This window comes from Aspergillus lentulus, assembly GCF_001445615.1.
Source record: "Aspergillus lentulus DNA, contig: Alt16, strain: IFM 54703, whole genome shotgun sequence".
NCBI lineage: Eukaryota > Fungi > Ascomycota > Eurotiomycetes > Eurotiales > Aspergillaceae > Aspergillus > Aspergillus lentulus.
Window position 1 is genome coordinate 4,608,634 of NW_028322113.1, and position 17,987 is coordinate 4,626,620.

General features: G+C 49.4%; 8 protein-coding genes across 8 annotated transcripts; 6 read left to right on the forward strand and 2 right to left on the reverse strand.

The window, feature by feature from the left end:
• Positions 1–1,856: 1,856 nt before the first annotated feature.
• On the forward strand, positions 1,857–4,038 carry ALT_8964 (putative POT peptide transporter; the record flags this gene model as incomplete). The annotated part of the gene is made up of 13 exons (XM_033563232.2): positions 1,857–2,019; positions 2,069–2,124; positions 2,173–2,297; positions 2,346–2,456; positions 2,504–2,650; positions 2,700–2,739; positions 2,785–2,884; positions 2,933–3,116; positions 3,168–3,176; positions 3,226–3,317; positions 3,367–3,412; positions 3,460–3,581; positions 3,629–4,038. 13 exons carry the CDS (start codon positions 1,857–1,859, stop codon positions 4,036–4,038), a joined length of 1,605 nt encoding a protein of 534 aa, XP_033419123.2.
• A 1,627-nt stretch (positions 4,039–5,665) lies between these two features.
• Positions 5,666–6,469, forward strand: ALT_8965 (MBL fold metallo-hydrolase; the record flags this gene model as incomplete). The annotated part of the gene is made up of 1 exon (XM_033563236.2): positions 5,666–6,469. One exon carries the CDS (start codon positions 5,666–5,668, stop codon positions 6,467–6,469), a length of 804 nt encoding a protein of 267 aa, XP_033419127.2.
• A 541-nt stretch (positions 6,470–7,010) lies between these two features.
• On the reverse strand, positions 7,011–8,423 carry ALT_8966 (putative toxin biosynthesis protein; the record flags this gene model as incomplete). The annotated part of the gene is made up of 4 exons (XM_033563237.2): positions 7,011–7,833; positions 7,877–7,985; positions 8,038–8,176; positions 8,229–8,423. The coding sequence occupies 4 exons, from the start codon at positions 8,421–8,423 to the stop codon at positions 7,011–7,013; spliced, it is 1,266 nt and encodes a 421-aa protein (XP_033419128.2).
• Positions 8,424–9,120: 697 nt separating this feature from the next.
• On the forward strand, positions 9,121–9,543 carry ALT_8967 (uncharacterized protein; the record flags this gene model as incomplete). Its single annotated transcript, XM_033563238.1, has 1 exon — positions 9,121–9,543. One exon carries the CDS (start codon positions 9,121–9,123, stop codon positions 9,541–9,543), a length of 423 nt encoding a protein of 140 aa, XP_033419129.1.
• Positions 9,544–10,584: 1,041 nt separating this feature from the next.
• On the forward strand, positions 10,585–12,366 carry ALT_8968 (putative AMP-binding enzyme; the record flags this gene model as incomplete). Its single annotated transcript, XM_033563239.2, has 4 exons — positions 10,585–10,899; positions 10,947–11,211; positions 11,262–11,398; positions 11,449–12,366. 4 exons carry the CDS (start codon positions 10,585–10,587, stop codon positions 12,364–12,366), a joined length of 1,635 nt encoding a protein of 544 aa, XP_033419130.2.
• A 758-nt stretch (positions 12,367–13,124) lies between these two features.
• ALT_8969 (F-box protein) lies at positions 13,125–14,615 on the forward strand (the record flags this gene model as incomplete). The annotated part of the gene is made up of 1 exon (XM_033563240.2): positions 13,125–14,615. One exon carries the CDS (start codon positions 13,125–13,127, stop codon positions 14,613–14,615), a length of 1,491 nt encoding a protein of 496 aa, XP_033419131.2.
• Positions 14,616–15,011: 396 nt separating this feature from the next.
• On the reverse strand, positions 15,012–15,332 carry ALT_8970 (uncharacterized protein; the record flags this gene model as incomplete). Its single annotated transcript, XM_033563241.2, has 1 exon — positions 15,012–15,332. One exon carries the CDS (start codon positions 15,330–15,332, stop codon positions 15,012–15,014), a length of 321 nt encoding a protein of 106 aa, XP_033419132.2.
• A 1,608-nt stretch (positions 15,333–16,940) lies between these two features.
• Positions 16,941–17,855, forward strand: och4 (putative alpha-1,6-mannosyltransferase subunit (Hoc1); the record flags this gene model as incomplete). Its single annotated transcript, XM_033563242.2, has 1 exon — positions 16,941–17,855. The coding sequence occupies one exon, from the start codon at positions 16,941–16,943 to the stop codon at positions 17,853–17,855; it is 915 nt and encodes a 304-aa protein (XP_033419133.2).
• Between the last annotated feature and the right edge of the window lie 132 nt (positions 17,856–17,987).

Sequence of the window (17,987 nt, forward strand, 5' to 3'; positions counted from 1 at the left end):
CCCAGGTTGCGATCCGTCCAGAGCTTGAGTGTTAGATATCAACGCTCAAAACAACTACACAGCCAAGCTGAAGGATATGTATTTTAGCAGTAGATTCTTCGTGACAACGAAGTAACAAGGTCATGAGTAGGGCTGTATTGGCCTGGAAGCTTCTGTATGACCGAGATGAGGTTATTAAAGTGTGGCCTGATGCCTGTCTTGATCTACAACAGCTGGTAAGAACACGGGAAATGGACCAGCCAAGGTCAGGCCGTGAACAGCAGAAGATCCCCACTGGTGATCAGTGGCTTCTAACTTTAATACTCCTAGGATGGTGGCGTCAAACGGGTGGTAAGTGTTCTGTGCCTATCCCACGCTTGACTACGAGATCATAACAGCAGTTGTCCAAAGCAAGCTCAAGATTGAGAAACACCTTCTTCAAAGCAGAAAGGTCCCAAAAGGCCAAGTCGTACGTAATCACTGGCTTGGCACATCTAAGGAATGCACGAACAATGCAAATGGGTCAGATATCCTAGAGCATCCGAATCTCTGCAATTATCTCCGGCGGAATGATCCAACCAGCTAGAGACTTCTAGCTAGGAATGTAGCGTTCGGATCACTCTTAGCATGCTCATCATATCACTGACGCTGTATGTGGATATCTTTGTCCCTGTCTTTATGAAACGCGAACTGATACCTCGAGGTCTGAAACCGAGTGTTGATGGAAGACTGCCTTCAATCATTTAACATCGATTCATCACTCGCGCTCATCCGTACTCGTTGGGAAGCCACTGACGCGAAACCTTCATCATTTGTCTCCAAAGTAGTGGCATCTGACCTTCTCTATCCTTGTTGTTCATGGTACCTGTACGACACCGCGTAAGCCTGCGGTGGCCACGTTCGAAGCCCATGCTTCGAATTAGAGAATGAAGAATTCAATGTTCCTGGAATTTACATTTCTCATTACGGTCATCACTATTATGTCTTTAAATAAAGTTCATGGCTGGGCTAAGCTTCTCACCCGCTCCTGATGGCGTTGAAAGATTGACATGATATCACTGCAGCATTCTTCCACAAAAGCATCCTGAGAAATCATACATCCTAGTACTTCCAACTTTAAGATAAAGATGACTGCAAGATGGTAGATGTGTTCTCGGATTGAAAGGACGCGCTCTATTGATAATATAATCGGGATTTGTAAACGTGGATAGTCCAAACATCCCTTGGACAGTCCACATTCCTCACCAGAATTGGAGGTGGAATCTCGTCCTCTTGTTTATTCTGAATGCTTTGACGTCATATATGGTCTACACAGAGCAATCAGTCTGCAGTATGACTTGCCTCTATCAGTGCAAGGGATTCGCAGCTGACAGTGGTGGGCCAATGGATATCAACATACGCGGCAAGAATCTCGGTGGATACTGCAAGGAGTTACTTTGACCATATCTTGACAATAAGGCTGACACCATCTTGAAAAGGCACAACATGAGGCAATAGTTCTATACAATCTATCCATATCTACCATCGTCATAGGAGAAGTCTGGTACTATGGACCATGCAGCTCTACTCTCGCCACGACTTACGTGTTCGATAGCAGATCTATGGTTGAATCAAGGCAATGGACTCAAGGTCGGCAGATACAGATTCATTATATTCTCATATGTCCTTGCACACAGATCGCCCAACGATTGCGAATCCATTCCTCGGGCCAAGAAGATCTCCAAATGCCATCATGGCACTGTTTCACGCAGATCATCATGGACTATATATATGGAGCATATGCCATCGTTTATTTCTCAAACATGTGTCTGAAAGGTTGATTCATTGACAGGGTGGTCATCGGTGCAAAGATATGAAACATGGCCTTCTCTTCCACAATGAAACCAACCGATTCATTCGAATGCGAGCATGTGGAGATGCTAGAGCCAGAGAAGAGATGTCTTCGACGCGTCTGCGATGACATTTCACTAGATATTTTTCTCGTGGCCTTAGTGGAGTTGGCTGAGCGTTTTACATATCGTTCCATTACAGCACCGATGCGTGAGTTCTATCAAGAGTCATTTTGGCAGGGTATTGCTGACAGACATAGAGAATTACATACAGCATGGTCGTGATGACGTCCTTCACCACGGTGCCCTGGGATTGGTACAAATGACAGCCTCCTACTGCTCTGCAATAAGCTGACAGAAGCAGGGTCAGAAAGTAGCAACCGGGATTAGTTACTTCTTTGTGGGATGGTGCTACCTGGCACCGATTTTCGGGGCTGTTGTTGCAGACAGCTATCTAGGTCGATTCAAGACCATTTTCCTAGGGACGGGGTAAGAACTCTTCTACCTCCTTCCTGAAATACAACTAAACTTGCATAGACTCTCCGTGTGCGGCGTCTTGGTTTTGCTCCTCACGTCGCTACCTCCAAGTCTTGAGCATGGAGGGGGCTTACCAGGGTTAATGCTCGCATTGATATTGATTGGCCTGGGGTATGTCTTTGCTACTGCTGGATTGCCGCTTATGCTAATGGGATCAGATGCGGTGGTATCAAAAGCAATGTCGGCCCTTTAATTGCTGAGCAGTACTCTATGCGCACAGAACGAGTCAAAACACTGCCGAGTGGAGAGATGGTCATTGTCGATCCCAACATAACAGTTCAGACTGTCTATGCGCGATACTACTGGTGAGTCTTGAGGATTATAAAGGCGTGTCAGATACTAATATACTTCAAGGGTCATAAACATTGGAGCTCTGTCGATCATCCCCGCTTCGGTTGGTGCACCCCTCGCTTCGTCAGGTCATTGCTAACGGTAATAGTGGCTGGAGCTCAAGGTCGACTTCTGGGCAGCCTTTATGATGCCGCTCTGTCTGTGGCTGTTGGCCATTGTCGCCTTAGTAGCTGGCCGTAAGAAATATGGTAGGTGAAGGTGCCATTCCCTTGAAGATAATGACTAAATCATGGTAGTGGTCCAACAACCGCATGGCTCGGCCGTTACCAAAGCCATTCGGGTCTTGTGGATTAGCCTAAAGAACAATGGCAACATGGATGCAGCACGACCCTTCGTAATGGAGGCCACCGGAACCCCCGTATGCTGGGACAACACGTTTGTTGATGAATTGAAACGTGCACTTGTTGCCTGCCGTGTATTGTAAGTTCCGTCGAAGCCCTAAGTAGTCTACTACTGCTAACATTATGCCAGCCTGCTATAGTATGTCCACACTCGCTCCTCGACTCATCTGATAATGCTGACTTTGTAGCCCCATTTTCTGGTTATGCAATGGCCAGGCCAACAACAACCTCGTCAGTCAGGCATCGTCTCTTAAGACTTACGGGATGCCCCATGACATGAGTACGACCTCGTCCCAGCCAGTTATTTGAGCGTCTTCTAACCTTCATAGTGGGACTATTCAATCCTCTGGCCATTCTGATTGCGGTCCCTCTATTGTATGTTCCTTCACGTCATTTGATATCATCCAATACTGACAGAACAGTGAACGTCTCATCAATCCTGCCCTTCGACGCTTCGATATCCCTTTCAAACCCATAAGTCGCATGACCACCGGCTTCGTCGCCATAGCATTTGCCATTGCCATCGCTGCTATCATCCAACAATGTACGTCTCCTCAAGCCTCCGAAGGACTTTCTAATCTTAGAATGCAGTAATATATCAATCACCGCCGTTTCAGGTTAGCATTCTCCTCCAGATCCCGGTCTACGCACTCATAGGGCTCTCCGAGTTCTTCGCCAGTCTATCAGGCATGGAATACGCTTATACCAAAGCCCCAAGATCAATGCGGAGCATCGTCTCCGCTCTCTTCCTTCTGACCTGCACGATCGGATCAACGGTGGGAGTTACCCTGTCGCCTGTATCGGTTGATCCAAAAGTGCTGGTGGAGTATGCGTTTCTCAGCATCACCATGTTTGCCACAGCTGTCGTGTTCTACTTTTGCTTCCGCAGATACAACCAGATGGAGGAGAGTATGAACATGATTGGGGAGACAAGCAAGGAGGGATCGAGGAAATCGTCAGTAGAGGATATTCATGATTTATGTCAGCTGGAAAAGCAGTGATGTAGTATATAGCCCATTGTCTATGCTTTTTTGTTACTGCGATATGATGCCCATTGATTGGGATCTGGAGATCAATACACTGCTAGTACGTGAGAATCACTAGATACACTAGTATTACTACCCCTTGTCCCAGAACTCTACATTTCTAGCATCTAAACAGTCCAGGAATCCTCTCTCATTGGTGGGTATCCGACGGCGGACCGGGCTTGGATCGTGATGGTAGGTAGGGTTGGGAGAGAATGTCAGGTGTTTGGCCACGACTGCCACCATGTTGCTTTCTGCGGGGGATCTTCTCGGGCCTTCCATGCCCCTTGAAGGATTATGGTAAGGTTAACTGAGGACGGAAGTACCGGCAGATAAACTTTGCCATACTAAGAGAACCTCTTGGTGGTGACACTTGGCATCGCTTACCTGGAAGTTGATCATAACAAGGATTCAGATAGATATGAAGCTTGAGTAATCAGGGTCCATTTCAAGTGACAATCAATCCTAATTACAATGAGCATAGTGTTCCATATGGCCGAATATCTACCAAGACCCCAAGACCGGGACTTTGCCGACCGAAAATGCCAAAGATCTGTACTCTGTGGTGACGCATTTGGCGCTGCATTATGGTTTCCGCAAACGGAAATTCTGGAAGGAGGATTCAAACCACAGACTTTAGACTCTGACTGCGAGATCTACCACAGCCTCTGTAACCAATTGAATCCTGACAACGTCACACCGTGGCTATGACACTTGGCCGTCTCGTGGCATGGTTAGCCACGATTGCATTGATCGACGTGTCTGGGATTGTCGGCAATGGAATATGAACCTATGATACAGCGGCAAACACCTTATTCCATCTCTAGTCGCTATGAGAGCATCTTCTATTGACTCAATTGAGACTACACCGTTAGTTGTTAGACGAACTCGACTGCTGTGTCCCGGTGTGATCTGACTTGGACTGATGTGGAGTGACGAAGCTCTCAATCACATTCTTAGATATTTATTCGCACTTACAACAGACTCATGCAAGCATAACTCTATCTGTTCCGTCAAATAGGCTCAATTTTATCCCAAACAATGGAATTCAGCTCGGGAACCATCGCCGTGGGCCGTCGGGCAAGGCCAAAACCTTCAGTCAAGTTGGCTTGGTAAGCCGTCAAATGCTCTGGCCAAGTATAAGATGGGTTATATTTGTCAATAATAATAATCTATCCCCTTGGTGAAAAGCCGTGGGGGAGCAGAACCGCAGAAGAGAAGCTTTTTCGAACCTTCGTCCCGCTGTTCTTGGCGAATATTCTATCCCTTTTAGGAAATGCACCATCGTCATGAATATGATTCTCAGCCGATAGTGGCGAAGGATTCCCTCTTGAGTTTCTAGGCATTACTACGCTGTATTCAGTTCGGTATTCCGTGCCCTGCCAGGCCGACAAATTTGCTGGCTCATTTGTCAGAATGAATAATTCAATTCTGACTTCAACTGGACAGACCTCCAACTCGGCACGGGTATAAAATATACTTCATTCCCCTTTCCTGCCAGAAAAACACTAAACTTTCATAGCCATCACTTTCCTTTGACATCCTACGCATTTTACATCCCTTTTTGACTCCTAACAATCCAATTTCATATTAATCCTTCACAATGGCTCCCAAACTCAATGTCACCCACATCGGCACGGCGACTGCCGTTCTCGAGATCGATGGCGTCAACATGCTCACTGATCCCTTCTTCTCTCCCGCCGGCTCCTCTTGGCCCGTCACAGAGACGATAACGCTGCAAGTGAGCGACGATCCTGCTCTCCGTCTCGATCAACTCCCCGTCATCGATGCCGTTCTCCTCAGCCACGAAGACCACGTTGACAACCTCGATGAGCTGGGTCGCCGCCTGCTAGATGGCCGCCGCGTCTTCACTACCATGGACGGAGCCAAGAACCTGTCTCCCCGCCCTGGCGTCCACGGCCTCAAGCCCTGGGAGAAGATCGACACCGTCATCGCCGGAAAGAAGTTCCAGATCATCGGCACACCCACCCAGCACCTCGCTGGAGATGAATGCACTGGTTTTATCATTACCAACGAGGAATTCGGACGCGGCCGTGACGGTCTTCCCAACGCGATCTGGTTCACCGGTGACACCGTGTACATCGATGAGCTGAAGAAAGTCGGAGAGCAGTACCACATCTGCGCTGCCATCATGAACTTGGGCAACGCACACGGACCCGTCGACAAGACCGACCCCAGCAAGGGTGTCTGCCAGATCACCATGGACGGCAAGTCCGGCGCGCGGTTATTCCGCGACGTCAAGGCTGATGTTCTTGTTCCCATGCACTATGAGTCCTGGGGCCACTTCACACAGTTTGGAAAGGAGCTCCGCAAGGACTTTGAGGAGGAGGGTATCATTGACAAGGTGTGCTGGTTGACACCTGGAAAGCCTGTTTCCGTTCTATAAGCTTTGATGTTGTATACCCGGATGTGTCATGACTCATATGGCGGCATGGAGGGGTCTGTGTAGAGAAGTGGAGTTGTGGTGTGGTCTGCATAGCGAAAAGTTGGTTAGTAAATAGCGTCATTCAATGCAATAATTCAGGTGTGGATCGTTATAAGTAGATACGTATAGGTGTAGCGGCAATAAAGTAATCGCAGTCTCGTCCTTCAATTTCGAACTGTATCAGTCAGCACGGCTCCAGAAAGAACTCTGTGCCTCTTAAGGCTTCTAAGTCATCAAACTGATATCTACTAGCGGGGTCTTAACAATGTATGCTCCTGCAGATAGCTGAGAGGACTATACTCAGTCTGATGGCTAGATTTATGACTATGTAATGTTGTGGGTGGGTAGTATATACCATATATGCATAGAAGCTTGATAAGCATTGCTGGATCTATCCCAGAGAGTCTTCAATATTCGTAGTGACGTAGAACAAGATTATAAGGACAGCGAAGCTAGTATCAGATTCCGTATAGTTGATGTTGAGCTGCTTGAAGTACGCAGATTACAACTTCCCCTTGGCGACACCAGGACGGGACCCTACTACCACCTTAGCAACCCGGATACTGGCCTCGGAATTCCTGAGCATCTCCGGGTCCGACTTTTTGCTCTGGTACGTTCGCCAGAACTCTTCCTCTTTCAGATATCGCGTAAACCATTTCTCAATCCAGCTGGCGCCGACCTCCGCACACCAACCCACTTCTTCAAAGACGACTAGGTGTGTCGCCTTCGGTAAAACCGCCTTGTCTACCATCCCCTTAGCCACACCTCCACTTCCTCCGGTACCTGTCCCGGTCGCTCGTAACTTGGAATCTTGAGCAGCGGGTGGAGAAAGCCAGCTCCGGCCACCGTAGACCCAGAATACACTTGGCCGCACAAAGGGCAGATTCCGAAAAGCCGCGAAAGCTTCTGGACGGGAAAATGGGGCAGGACGTTCTATGACTGGATCCCAGTCTGGAAGTAGGAGGTCGTTCAGCACCGCTGATTTGGGTTCGAGATTGGGAATGGTATACGCCCAGGCTTCTTGATGCTTGCTGGTCGTTAGTGTGACGGCTGTCAGGGGAATATTGGTGTCATTCTCTGAATTGTAGAGGCGCGTCGGCACAGGCCGTAGACCGAAGCGAAGGTAGCGGTCCACGACGCGGGAATCGCACCTGGCGAAGCCTCGCCTGAGCTGCATTTCGGCCTTTTCTAGCGAAGGCCAAAGGTCTCGACGCAACACCGCCGAGATTGCGGGGTTCGGGCCCCCGGATGGCTCCCCGAAGATGATGGGCTCATAGAGGATAAGCGTTGAGAGGAGACGAGGGTGAATGATAGATAACTGGATGCTGCGGGTTGTCAGCGATGATCATGCACGGCTAGATAACTTACAGCTGTGTGCATCCCATACTATGGGCGACTCCGATAATAGGACGAGTAATATCGTCGCGGAAGTGGTTGATCATATGCAACAGATCCCGGGAATGATCATGCCAATGTGCTGCTCGCTATCAGTTTCCTCTATCTGCTCGAAATGAATCAAGTGAGCGTACTATTATCTCCCTGCACATGTTCGTTCAGAACACCACTTGCGCCTTGATTGGAGATATCGGCGATCCAAATTCCACGCAGCGGAATTGATCGCTTGTTGAGGTGGGCGTAGAGATCCTCCCACAGCGGCTCATATGCCTCCTATCTGGATTTAGAGAGATTCATAGCAAATCCTGGCACAGGATGTGTTCACCTTTGGAAATCCATTCCCGTGCGCCCCGATGATTGTCACAGCATTTTCGGGAATAGGCTCCGTCTGATCGAGCGGAATATACTGCTTGATCGCAAGCTTCAAAGCTGTTTCCTGACGTCCTTTTAGGGCATGTGGATGTTCCCGGATATGCTGTCCGGGGATGATGTGCTCAACAATCCTGAAAGGGAACGTCATTGTAAGGTAGACTGTTTATCTAGCGACGAACAGATCGGAGCGTCAGTTGGAAGTTTGCGAATTTAAATCTGGATCGCTCTTGGGTAGTGCTGATGGGGACGCCTGATGTCAGCGCTATCCTGGCACTAGACAGGGGCTAATATACAGATCTGCGGGGTACAGTGTTTTCGCATCTTGGTCAATGTTTGTAGGATAGGATGATGATTTACAAAAGTAAATTACGCAGGAAAAATTAGGAATATCCAACAATAAGGTGAGGCTGTTCAAAGCGATATTACGTGCTGACTTCATTTATCCAATGAAGCCGGAGAGGAAGCCTGTAGTATCCCAATTAGGTTTGATCTGCGGAACTTAAGTATGTCAGTTTGACAGCGATAATCAAGGGGTGCCATCCGAACTTGGAAAATGCCACCTTGCCTCGAGTGGTCCCTTCACCTCCATTGAATGCAAACATAACATGCAGCAGTTCTGGTCGCCCCAGGTTTCACCTGTCCGTGAAGCTTTAAAAATAGTCCCCAGCCACCCACGAGCCATCGAAGACAAAGTATGGAGGAGAAAGATAACAGCCAATGACTATGCATATCAACTACCAGGGTCTTGATTGGACTGCCTCACTGCGGCGGTGAGAGCAGCTATCCTTCGCTTCATATCCCAATGACCCTTCTTCAACCCCTTGACTTACAACCTATTTGCCATCATGACGAAGGAGTCATCCGAAGGTTGCGTTCCATGCGGATGGACGTCCGAGCTGCAAGAGCGGTGCTCTTATTCAAGTCATGTCAGACTTTTCTACGGTGCGGACCTACGGGTTACCTGGTCGATTGGGTCCGATGTGATCTTGAAAGAGCGGCCTGACGAAGGTCCAAAGACCGAAGTGACCATACTGGAGTACCTTGCATCCAATCCAAATGCCAATATTCCAGCTCCCAAGGTTTTGCAAGACTGGGTTGATGCCAACGGACGATACTTTGTACTTCTCATGCGGATGCATGGGCAGACACTTGAGCAGGCCTGGCCTTCACTATCAGAATCCCAGAAAACGGCTATAGCAGATCAGGTCGTTGAAGTGCGCAAGAAGCTGCAGTCCCTCACATCAGAAGCTATACAGAGTGTTGATTAAAGCCCTTGTTACCCGCGGCTGCTTTTTTCTGATCGCGAGCCCCATGGGCCTTTCCACTCTGGCCTTGAGCTCTGGGATGCTATAAACCTTACCCTTCACAATCCACCTACAAAGCAGTTCCCTCAAGGAGTGTTGGAGAATCTGAGGAAATGTATGCCCCCATGTGAACCCTATGTCCTCACTCATTGCGATCTCAATTTGGGTAATATCATGGTTCAAGATGGACAATTGGTCGGAATCCTCGACTGGGGAATACGCTGCCTATTATCCGATATGGTATGAGTATGATTCCACCTCTTGGGGATGGACCGAGGAGGATATTGAGTGGAAAACGCTACTACAAGAGCGCTTGACTGCACATGGCGATGGATATATGGACGCGAAGAATTTCTGTATGGATGTGCGCCATTTGAGAGAGTACCCAAAGTTGGATGGCAAAGGCCGAGAAGCTTCGCAAATAATGTCTTAGAATGTGTCATGCCATCTTCTGTTGCGCATACTTTTTCTTTTTCTATTGGCTGGGGAACTTCCCGCATGCGTTTACCCCTGCACTTGAGAACATCAACAGTCAGCATCGAAGGCATTCAAGCAAAGTAATCTGATCGATTACCTCGGAAGTCGGGTCTAGGCCTTAGTCTCGCGCCGACAAAGTCTTCATGCATTAGTCCTAGACCGGTTCTTGAACGTAGACCAGAATGTGGACCGCGCGTCGACCGTACAAGTATCATACTGCTAGTTTCCGCCTCAAGCACAACCGGTGGCTACGAGTGGCAGAGTCATCTGAACCCTCATTCATGTCAATGCATGAAAGCTGTAACATAAAATGTCCGATGAATTCAGGCAGCGCTGATCACCGATCCGAATACCCGTAGTGGGACTGAACGACGAGTCTTAGTTGCATTTCTTTACAGCTCTAGTTTGACAACCCCGCGCCGATCCCTGTCTGACTTTGTATAAATATAGTGTCTGGCTCGAGGACTCCCACTTTTAAATTTGATGAGTCACTAGCAATTCACCGTTTACTTCCCGAGATCAGTGAGGATGACTAAAATAGCTACATTTCCACTGCCTGGCATAAAGCATGGCGAGCGCATTCTGGTGGCGACGATTGAAGAACGAGCGAAGAACGATCCAGACAGCTCCTGGGTGTCGATGCCAATAGACAATAACGATCTATCTAAAGGATACAAAGAGATCACATTCGCAGAGTTCGACAACGCAGTCAACCATGCTGTTCACTGGTTGCGGCAAAATCTCCCTGAGTCCGATGAGCCATTCCAATCGTTCGCCTATGCAGGCCCTAAGGACCTTCGCTATCCCATTCTTGCTGCTGCAGCTGGAAAGTTGCAGAAAGTGGTCAGTATCCTTGGCATGACATAAATGTTCCTCGCTGATTTATGCAGATGGTGCTCCCATCGCCGCTGATTCCACCTGCAGCGCAGCGCTTGATTCTGAAGAAGACACAATGCAAGGTTTATATCAGACCGTCCAGTATGGCGCAGGTAGTCAGTGCCATTTTGGAGGATACGCCCCATATCCAACAGATTACAGCTCCTGATCCTGACAGTCTCCTACAAGAGACTCGTGCTGAACCCTATGTATATCCCAAGACCTGGGAAGAAGGAAAGAAGGACCCTTGGCTGGTGGCTCATACGTCGGGCACGACAGGTTAGTTGATCTGGAAGTGCCTAAGGAGTATCATGGGCTGACACAGATAGGATTTCCCAAACCCATCACCTACACTCACCAGATGATGGCTGGGTTGGACGTGGCTGCGTCTCTGCCGGACATTGATGAGTTCTTGCTGCACCACGCTCCCGGAAGACGCTGGTACACGCCTCTACCATCTTTGCATGTACGTAACCATCTCTAATACAACTTGATTCTCGAGCTGACCATCCAAAGCTGGTAGGAATGGTGATGGTTCTCTCCATCCCCACATATGCTCACGGAACCCTCGTTGTGGGCCCACCTGCGCCTCCTTCCGCCGACACTGTCGTCGATATCTTCAGATACGGACGTGTTGACAGCGCCCTGCTAACCCCAGCTCTCATCGACGAAATGTGCTTGAACGGTCGAGCCCTCTCCGCACTGAGAAACCTCACGTTGGTCAGCTATGGCGGAGCCCCCCTCTCACGAAAGTCCGGCGACCTTCTCGCTCCTTACGTCCAGCTCGCTCCCGCCATCGGAAGCACCGAATCGGGCGGCTATTTTACCAAGTTCCGCCGTGACGACAAGGACTGGGATTACGTCGAATTCCAGAAACAAGCCGGGGCGGTCTTCGAGCCCCGTTCGGGTGACCTTCACGAGCTTGTTTTTGTGCGTGTGCCCGAATGTAAAATGCAGCAGATCTTCCTCCTTTATCCGGACCTCGACCGATTCGAGACTAAGGATCTGTGGGTTGAGCATCCCACGCGTAAAGGGTTGTGGAAGATTGTCGGCCGCGTGGATGACTATATTCCTCTCAGCCATGCAGATGGGCTTTATGCTGCGTCGCTGGAGCCGCAGATAGAACAGCATCCGAAGGTGAAAGCGGCGTTGATTGGGGGTCATGGACGGCCACTCCCGGTGCTTCTGGTGGAGCTGCACGATGAGACCGAAGTGGCATCGGACGCTGGTCGTAAGGCGATGATCGAAAGTCTACAGCCCTATATTGACAAAGTCAACGAGAACTGCCATGAGTGTGTGAAGCTGAGTCCTGAGCGTTTGATCTTCGCCAGTGGAGACAGACCCTTCATTCGGACAGTCAAGGGTAGCGTGGCGCGGATGCCGAGTCTGCAGCTTTACAAAGAGGAGATTGCTGCATTGTTTGAGAATAACTAGGCTGTATGAAGATTGCTTAGATCAACAGATCTTTGATGTCTACAATGAATATCTCAGAACTGACCGCAGCATCTCGCTTCCTTAAGTCCAGGTTATAGTTAGATCGTAAAACAATACGAATCTCGGTCGATTCGGATCGTCTCCTTAAAAGCTCATTCCATCGTCCGCCAGTCTCCTCCTGCTTCTTCCTAGCGATGGCAGTGCGTCTTTCGACTTTCAATTATAAGACTTTCTCATCCACTAATATCCTAGTTATCATACAACGATAGGAACGCTTTCGTAATGGCACAGCTGGTCAAACTGTATAGCTGGGGATCCCCGTCGAACCGGAAATCAAACAGGAGATCTCCGTCCAAGTACAATGCCAGCCGGCATTGGTCTTTGTTTCTCTGGGCCGATGTTTCCTTTAGGGATGAAAGAAAGGGGAATGTCTCGAATGCTCCCCGATCCCGTGGTAGAGCTCTCTATGAGGGTCGAAGACAAAGCGGGTTGGGTATCTGAAAGATAAAGGTCGATGTCTCATTGACAATGTCTTCGTCGCAGTGAATATCTCCCCATGTTAGACAATCAAGGGAATTCTGAGACACCTCAGTCGTCGACTGTATACAAAAATGTCCGTTTTCTTCAATCAGGTTACTCTCCTTCATCAACTCTTCACCTTTTCCCTTACACATAGCATTCAAACCAATCACCGTCGACTTCCATATCAATTTTGGCCCCTTTAAGCACCTTTCAAAGAGCATCTCAAACATTCCAAAATGGATTCGCAGGCCAGGTCGGTACCTTCTGCTAACCCTGAGAATGCAGTTGACAACTTCAGCCCGCTTGGCATGCTTCCCCCAGAATGCCTCGTGAATGTCCTCGACAACCTAGACACCACCGACAACCTGGCTGTTTCCACTGTCTCCAAAGATCTCCGCAAATGGGCAAAGCCCCTCCTTTTTAGGGACATTGTCTGGACATACACGGCCACTCCTCTCCGCCGAGTCCTTCTGCTCCTGGAGCAGATCTTTCTCAATCCGCAGTTTGCAGGGTACGTCAAGCATCTCCAGCTCACTTACACCGGACCGGCCTGGGTTCTCCCTGATCCAGACATTGACTTTCAACAGCATGCCACGAGATTTGCCTTTGTCACCAGGAAAGCTATCCAGTTCGTGAGCCAGATCGGGCTTTTCGACACGGTAGGTTACGCGGCGTTGCTACACCAGGGGGATTATTACGCGTATGCGACGGTTCTGATTTTTCAACTGCATAACCTGAAAGCCCTAGAGCTGGACTATACCTATACCCTGGTCGGTGGTTTCCCTGGTCTGTTCCTCCAACATGCCCTCCGCTCTTCGTTCGAAGGTATTTCCAGATTCAACAGGCTGGAGATCCTTAAGTACGGCGGCGACGTTCCCCAAGCGGAGAAACTCGACGATGAGGCGGAGGAAGCAGTGGCTGCCATTCCCTTACTGGGCAACGAGCATCAATTTGCTCCCTGGTTTGCCCTGCCTAGGCTGAAACACGTGGAAATGTGGCTTAGAAGTACTTCCGGTTTCGATGAATACAAGGATCGGCTGGAGGCCGGCGAGCTCGAAAGCCTGGTTTTGGCCAGGTCAAGCGTTGACGCTGCCGATATCAAGGACATCCTCGGCGCCTGTCCGAATCTCCGGAGGTTGCACCTGGGAGTATGCTACAACTTGGTCTCGCAATTGGCACTCTTTGACAGCAAGGAACTAGCTGACGCGCTAAGACCATTGAAAGACCGCCTAGAAACCCTCTCCATAGGTCTCGAGACTGACCCAAGCTTCGTTGGCGGATTCACTTGGGACCAGGATAATAACTTTGGCAACACACTGACGGATCCCTTCCAGATGCTGTTCAGTGAGTTCACGAAGCTTCAGGAGCTCGAAGTCCCAATGCCGCTTCTACTGGGTTGGTTCTCGAACGAGAACTGGGCGGATTTCCACAAGTACCTGCCCCCAAAGCTACGGCACTTGGTAATGCGCAACGATCTCTCCGGGTTCGATAACTACGCGTGGGATCCGTACGGGATGGTCTTTGCGGTTGACCAACGGGTTGTTGAGACCAAGAAAAGGATTCCTACCTTGGAACGGGTGACGCTTCGTGTCTGGACTACCAACCCTCGACGGCCGAATGAGGATTTCCTGGCTGAAGCGGCGGATATGGCGCAGTCTGTTGGAGTGCAGTGTGACTCAGTCGTTGACGAGCTTGGCTCGGGGCTTTGGGTCGCCAGCGCTACTTGATGCCACGGGCACAACGTAGCAAGGTGTTCTGGTGTGTGGTCCCTATTCATTTTTTCTGGCCATCTTTCCGAACGAGGGGTGCTGACTTATTCGTCGCCTGTTTTTCATGATTCTGCGCTTTATGGTAGCCTTGAGGTATTCAATCAAGACATTCAGTATCGGTAGGTGTATCGTTCAATTTTATTCTATTGACATTTCGAAGAACAACTCGACCGTCTCATTACAATATATTCAACTTCCAAACTAGAATCCCTTCTCAACGACACCGAGGCACTTCGAGTAGAACGTAGAGAAGCATGGAAATAGCAATCCAAATACGAACAGTGTACTATGCAATTAGTGATCCTCAACTAAGTGCCGATTAGTATCGTTCATAATTCATATAGGTGACCATACTCAGCTACTCGACCCAATAATCTCAAATGACTGAAATCCCTGGCCCTGGGTGTAACATCCGTTGCCACCCGCCTGGTGGAAGGTATCGCAGGCGGTACCACTCGATGCAATGAACCTCCATCCCTCCGGAAGATCCTCAACACTCATGCCTTGAATGGGCTCGGTGACGCCCGTGAGCCAGTAGCAGCCCCAGTTCTGTTCACCCGCGATGGAGGTCAGGTAGCCGGTGCAGTCGGTGTTGCTGTATGCGGTGACGTTCCAGGCTGCTGTGAGGGAGCCGGAGAGGGAGACGAAGAGAGTTGCAAGAGAGAGGTTCTTCATATTGAGGGTTCTGTAGCTTGTGCTTGAAGAGGATGATGACTGTGAGGCTGGTGGTTGTCCAGGTTCACGGTACACGTAGATGTAGCGTCTATTATATATATATATTTGAATCTCATCCGTCTCACATAAGATCAACAAATGGACAATTCTATATTTGGATTGAAGTATGGGAGGCCTCAGCCTCTGTATGCCAGTGTCTGATCTATGGACTTTACTTGACGCGTCTCGTGCAATAGACAAGGTCATACCCTAAACATATCCAATCTCATCCACCATGTAGGGTAAAAAAGCGTATGATTTCACACAGCCAGGTAAGCATCGCCTTAAACGCGCAGTGATTTGCGGGACCCCGTCAGCTGCGGGGGGCCTGATGGTCGAATGTTGCAGTAAATGCCATCTATTACGAGTCAACCTCATTGTGACAGACAAATCTGGAAACACGCCAGCGAGTTAATTCACGAATTCATCAATGCAAGAAGTTGTCTTTCCTGACACGTTCAGAACCTGGATGGGAGAGAGAGAGAGATGCCACAATCTCAAGCGACAGAAAGAGATGTATCCTGCGATGTTGTGGCCCATGCCCTCATCCAGTCGGATCAACCTTCCGCAAAAGAGATTCTTGAGCGTTACTGATAAAATGAGCTCTGCCTGAATAAGAGAGACGATTCGAAAAGATCTGAGCGATCAATGTTCAACACAAGCGGCTGTTTAATCCTATACTATTTCGGTTCCATTTTATCGCATAGATATCTGCAGCATCTGTGGCATAACATGAGGATTTTGTTAGATGATAGGAAACGATAATAGCCATACTGCTGAGATACAAACAGAGTAGAGGAGGCAATTCTCCACAATTGAAGGATTCGCCTCTCGGCGAATCAGGCAGCAGCCATGGCATGCATATAGTTGGGAAATTGCGGTCGCAACTATGGAGATTTGGATCAATATTGTGCATTTGATGGTGCTCCTGTTAGTTAGTAGATGAAGCTTTCAGAGACAGAAGAGAGGGTGAGACAATTGACGATTGGAGTGGATGAAAGTGTTGATGGCCTGAGGATCTATTTCGGGCTCCTTCCTTTCTGAGCGAAACGTGTCAAGCTACTCCTAATATAGTCTAGTGCCTCAATGCCCAAACAAACAACACAACCCAATTCCCAAATAGTCAAAAACATTGCAAACGGCCACCATCTCCGAGACTAAGGGTCGCGCCAAGCTGCTAGTTTCAGGCAATCTTCCAACTTCCCCCCTCATTCTCCGAAGATTGAGAATCTCTGCGGAAGTGCAGAATGCCGGGATTCCTCTTTTCATTTCACCCACGATTGTAACCACAACGCTGTGGTTGAAGAGAACTCGGATCAACAGTAAGGGATATTTCGCTGCAGGAGATCATATCCGAGAGAGAGGTCCACCGACGATCAACCAGCACGGGAACACCGGTTCATCATGCGCTCGAGCTTCAGGGACGACTAGAGAGGTATTTCGGCACCACGATCTCCGCTCCCGTATCCCGTCCAGTCGGCTGGGATCGAACGCTGCGGTGGAATAAAGATACTTGCTCATGACTGTTTGGATCTGGACGAAGATTGGGTTCTGTGGATAGCGACACCGATGCGGCCTTTCGTTGCCATCCAGGCAATCGTCTTGTTCAGCATCCTGGGGCTACTTTATCGCTACTATGGCCACCGCTCTCACCTACCTGCCGTCACCGAGGCACACCCGGTGACGGCGATCGCCATTCCCCAGACCGTCCATCAGCTTCTCCTGTCGATGCCCGACCATCCCATCTCGCACTTTGAACCCAGTGATCACGTGATCTCATGGCAGCAATCTGGCTGGAAAGTCGAGTACTGGAGTGAGGAGGCCTGCCTCGAGCTGGCACGCGAGGTGGACGCGTCAGGAACCTTTGCGGCCGCATTTGAGACGCTTCCCTATGCGGTGCTCAAGTCGGACTTTTGTCGCTACCTGGTCCTGCTCGGGCGAGGAGGAGTCTACAGCGACCTTGATGTCCACCTCGTCCAGCCGCTACCATGGACCGTTATGGGTTCTGAAGACCTGCATCATAGTCCCCCGAATGTGATTATTGGACTGGAAGGCGACGCGACCACAAAAGGTCTGCCTCGCTCGCCGCAATTCGTTCAGTGGACGATGGCGTCGACTGCTTTGCACCCCATGTTCCGGGATCTACTCACTCGTATTGCGGAGAGGACGCCGAGCTTTGTGAAACAGGTGCACGCCTTGGAGGGGGATGCTGAGGTCAATGTTATGGACTGGACGGGGCCAAGTGTATGGACCGATACTATCCTCGACTACTTGGGCTGCTCGGAGGAGCAGGTACAAAATCTCCGGGACTTGAAAGATCCTGTGAGAATTCGAGACGTGATGATCCTTCCCAAAAGGTCTTTTGCGATAACACAGGGGGAAGATCACACTTCACCCGATGTGCTGGTGAAGCACTATTTTAGTGGCACATGGAAGGGTTGCAAGAACCATTGGCATGGGTGGATTCTACCATGGCTTTGTTAGCATTTGTTTATAGCGTTCGACTATTCTATCAGCATGACTTCAATTGTGTTAAATTGCAATAGCATTGGCAATCTTAATTTGTCTAGCTGACCGAGATAACGGCGGCGGTTGCTCGTGCCGAGGTATTTTGCA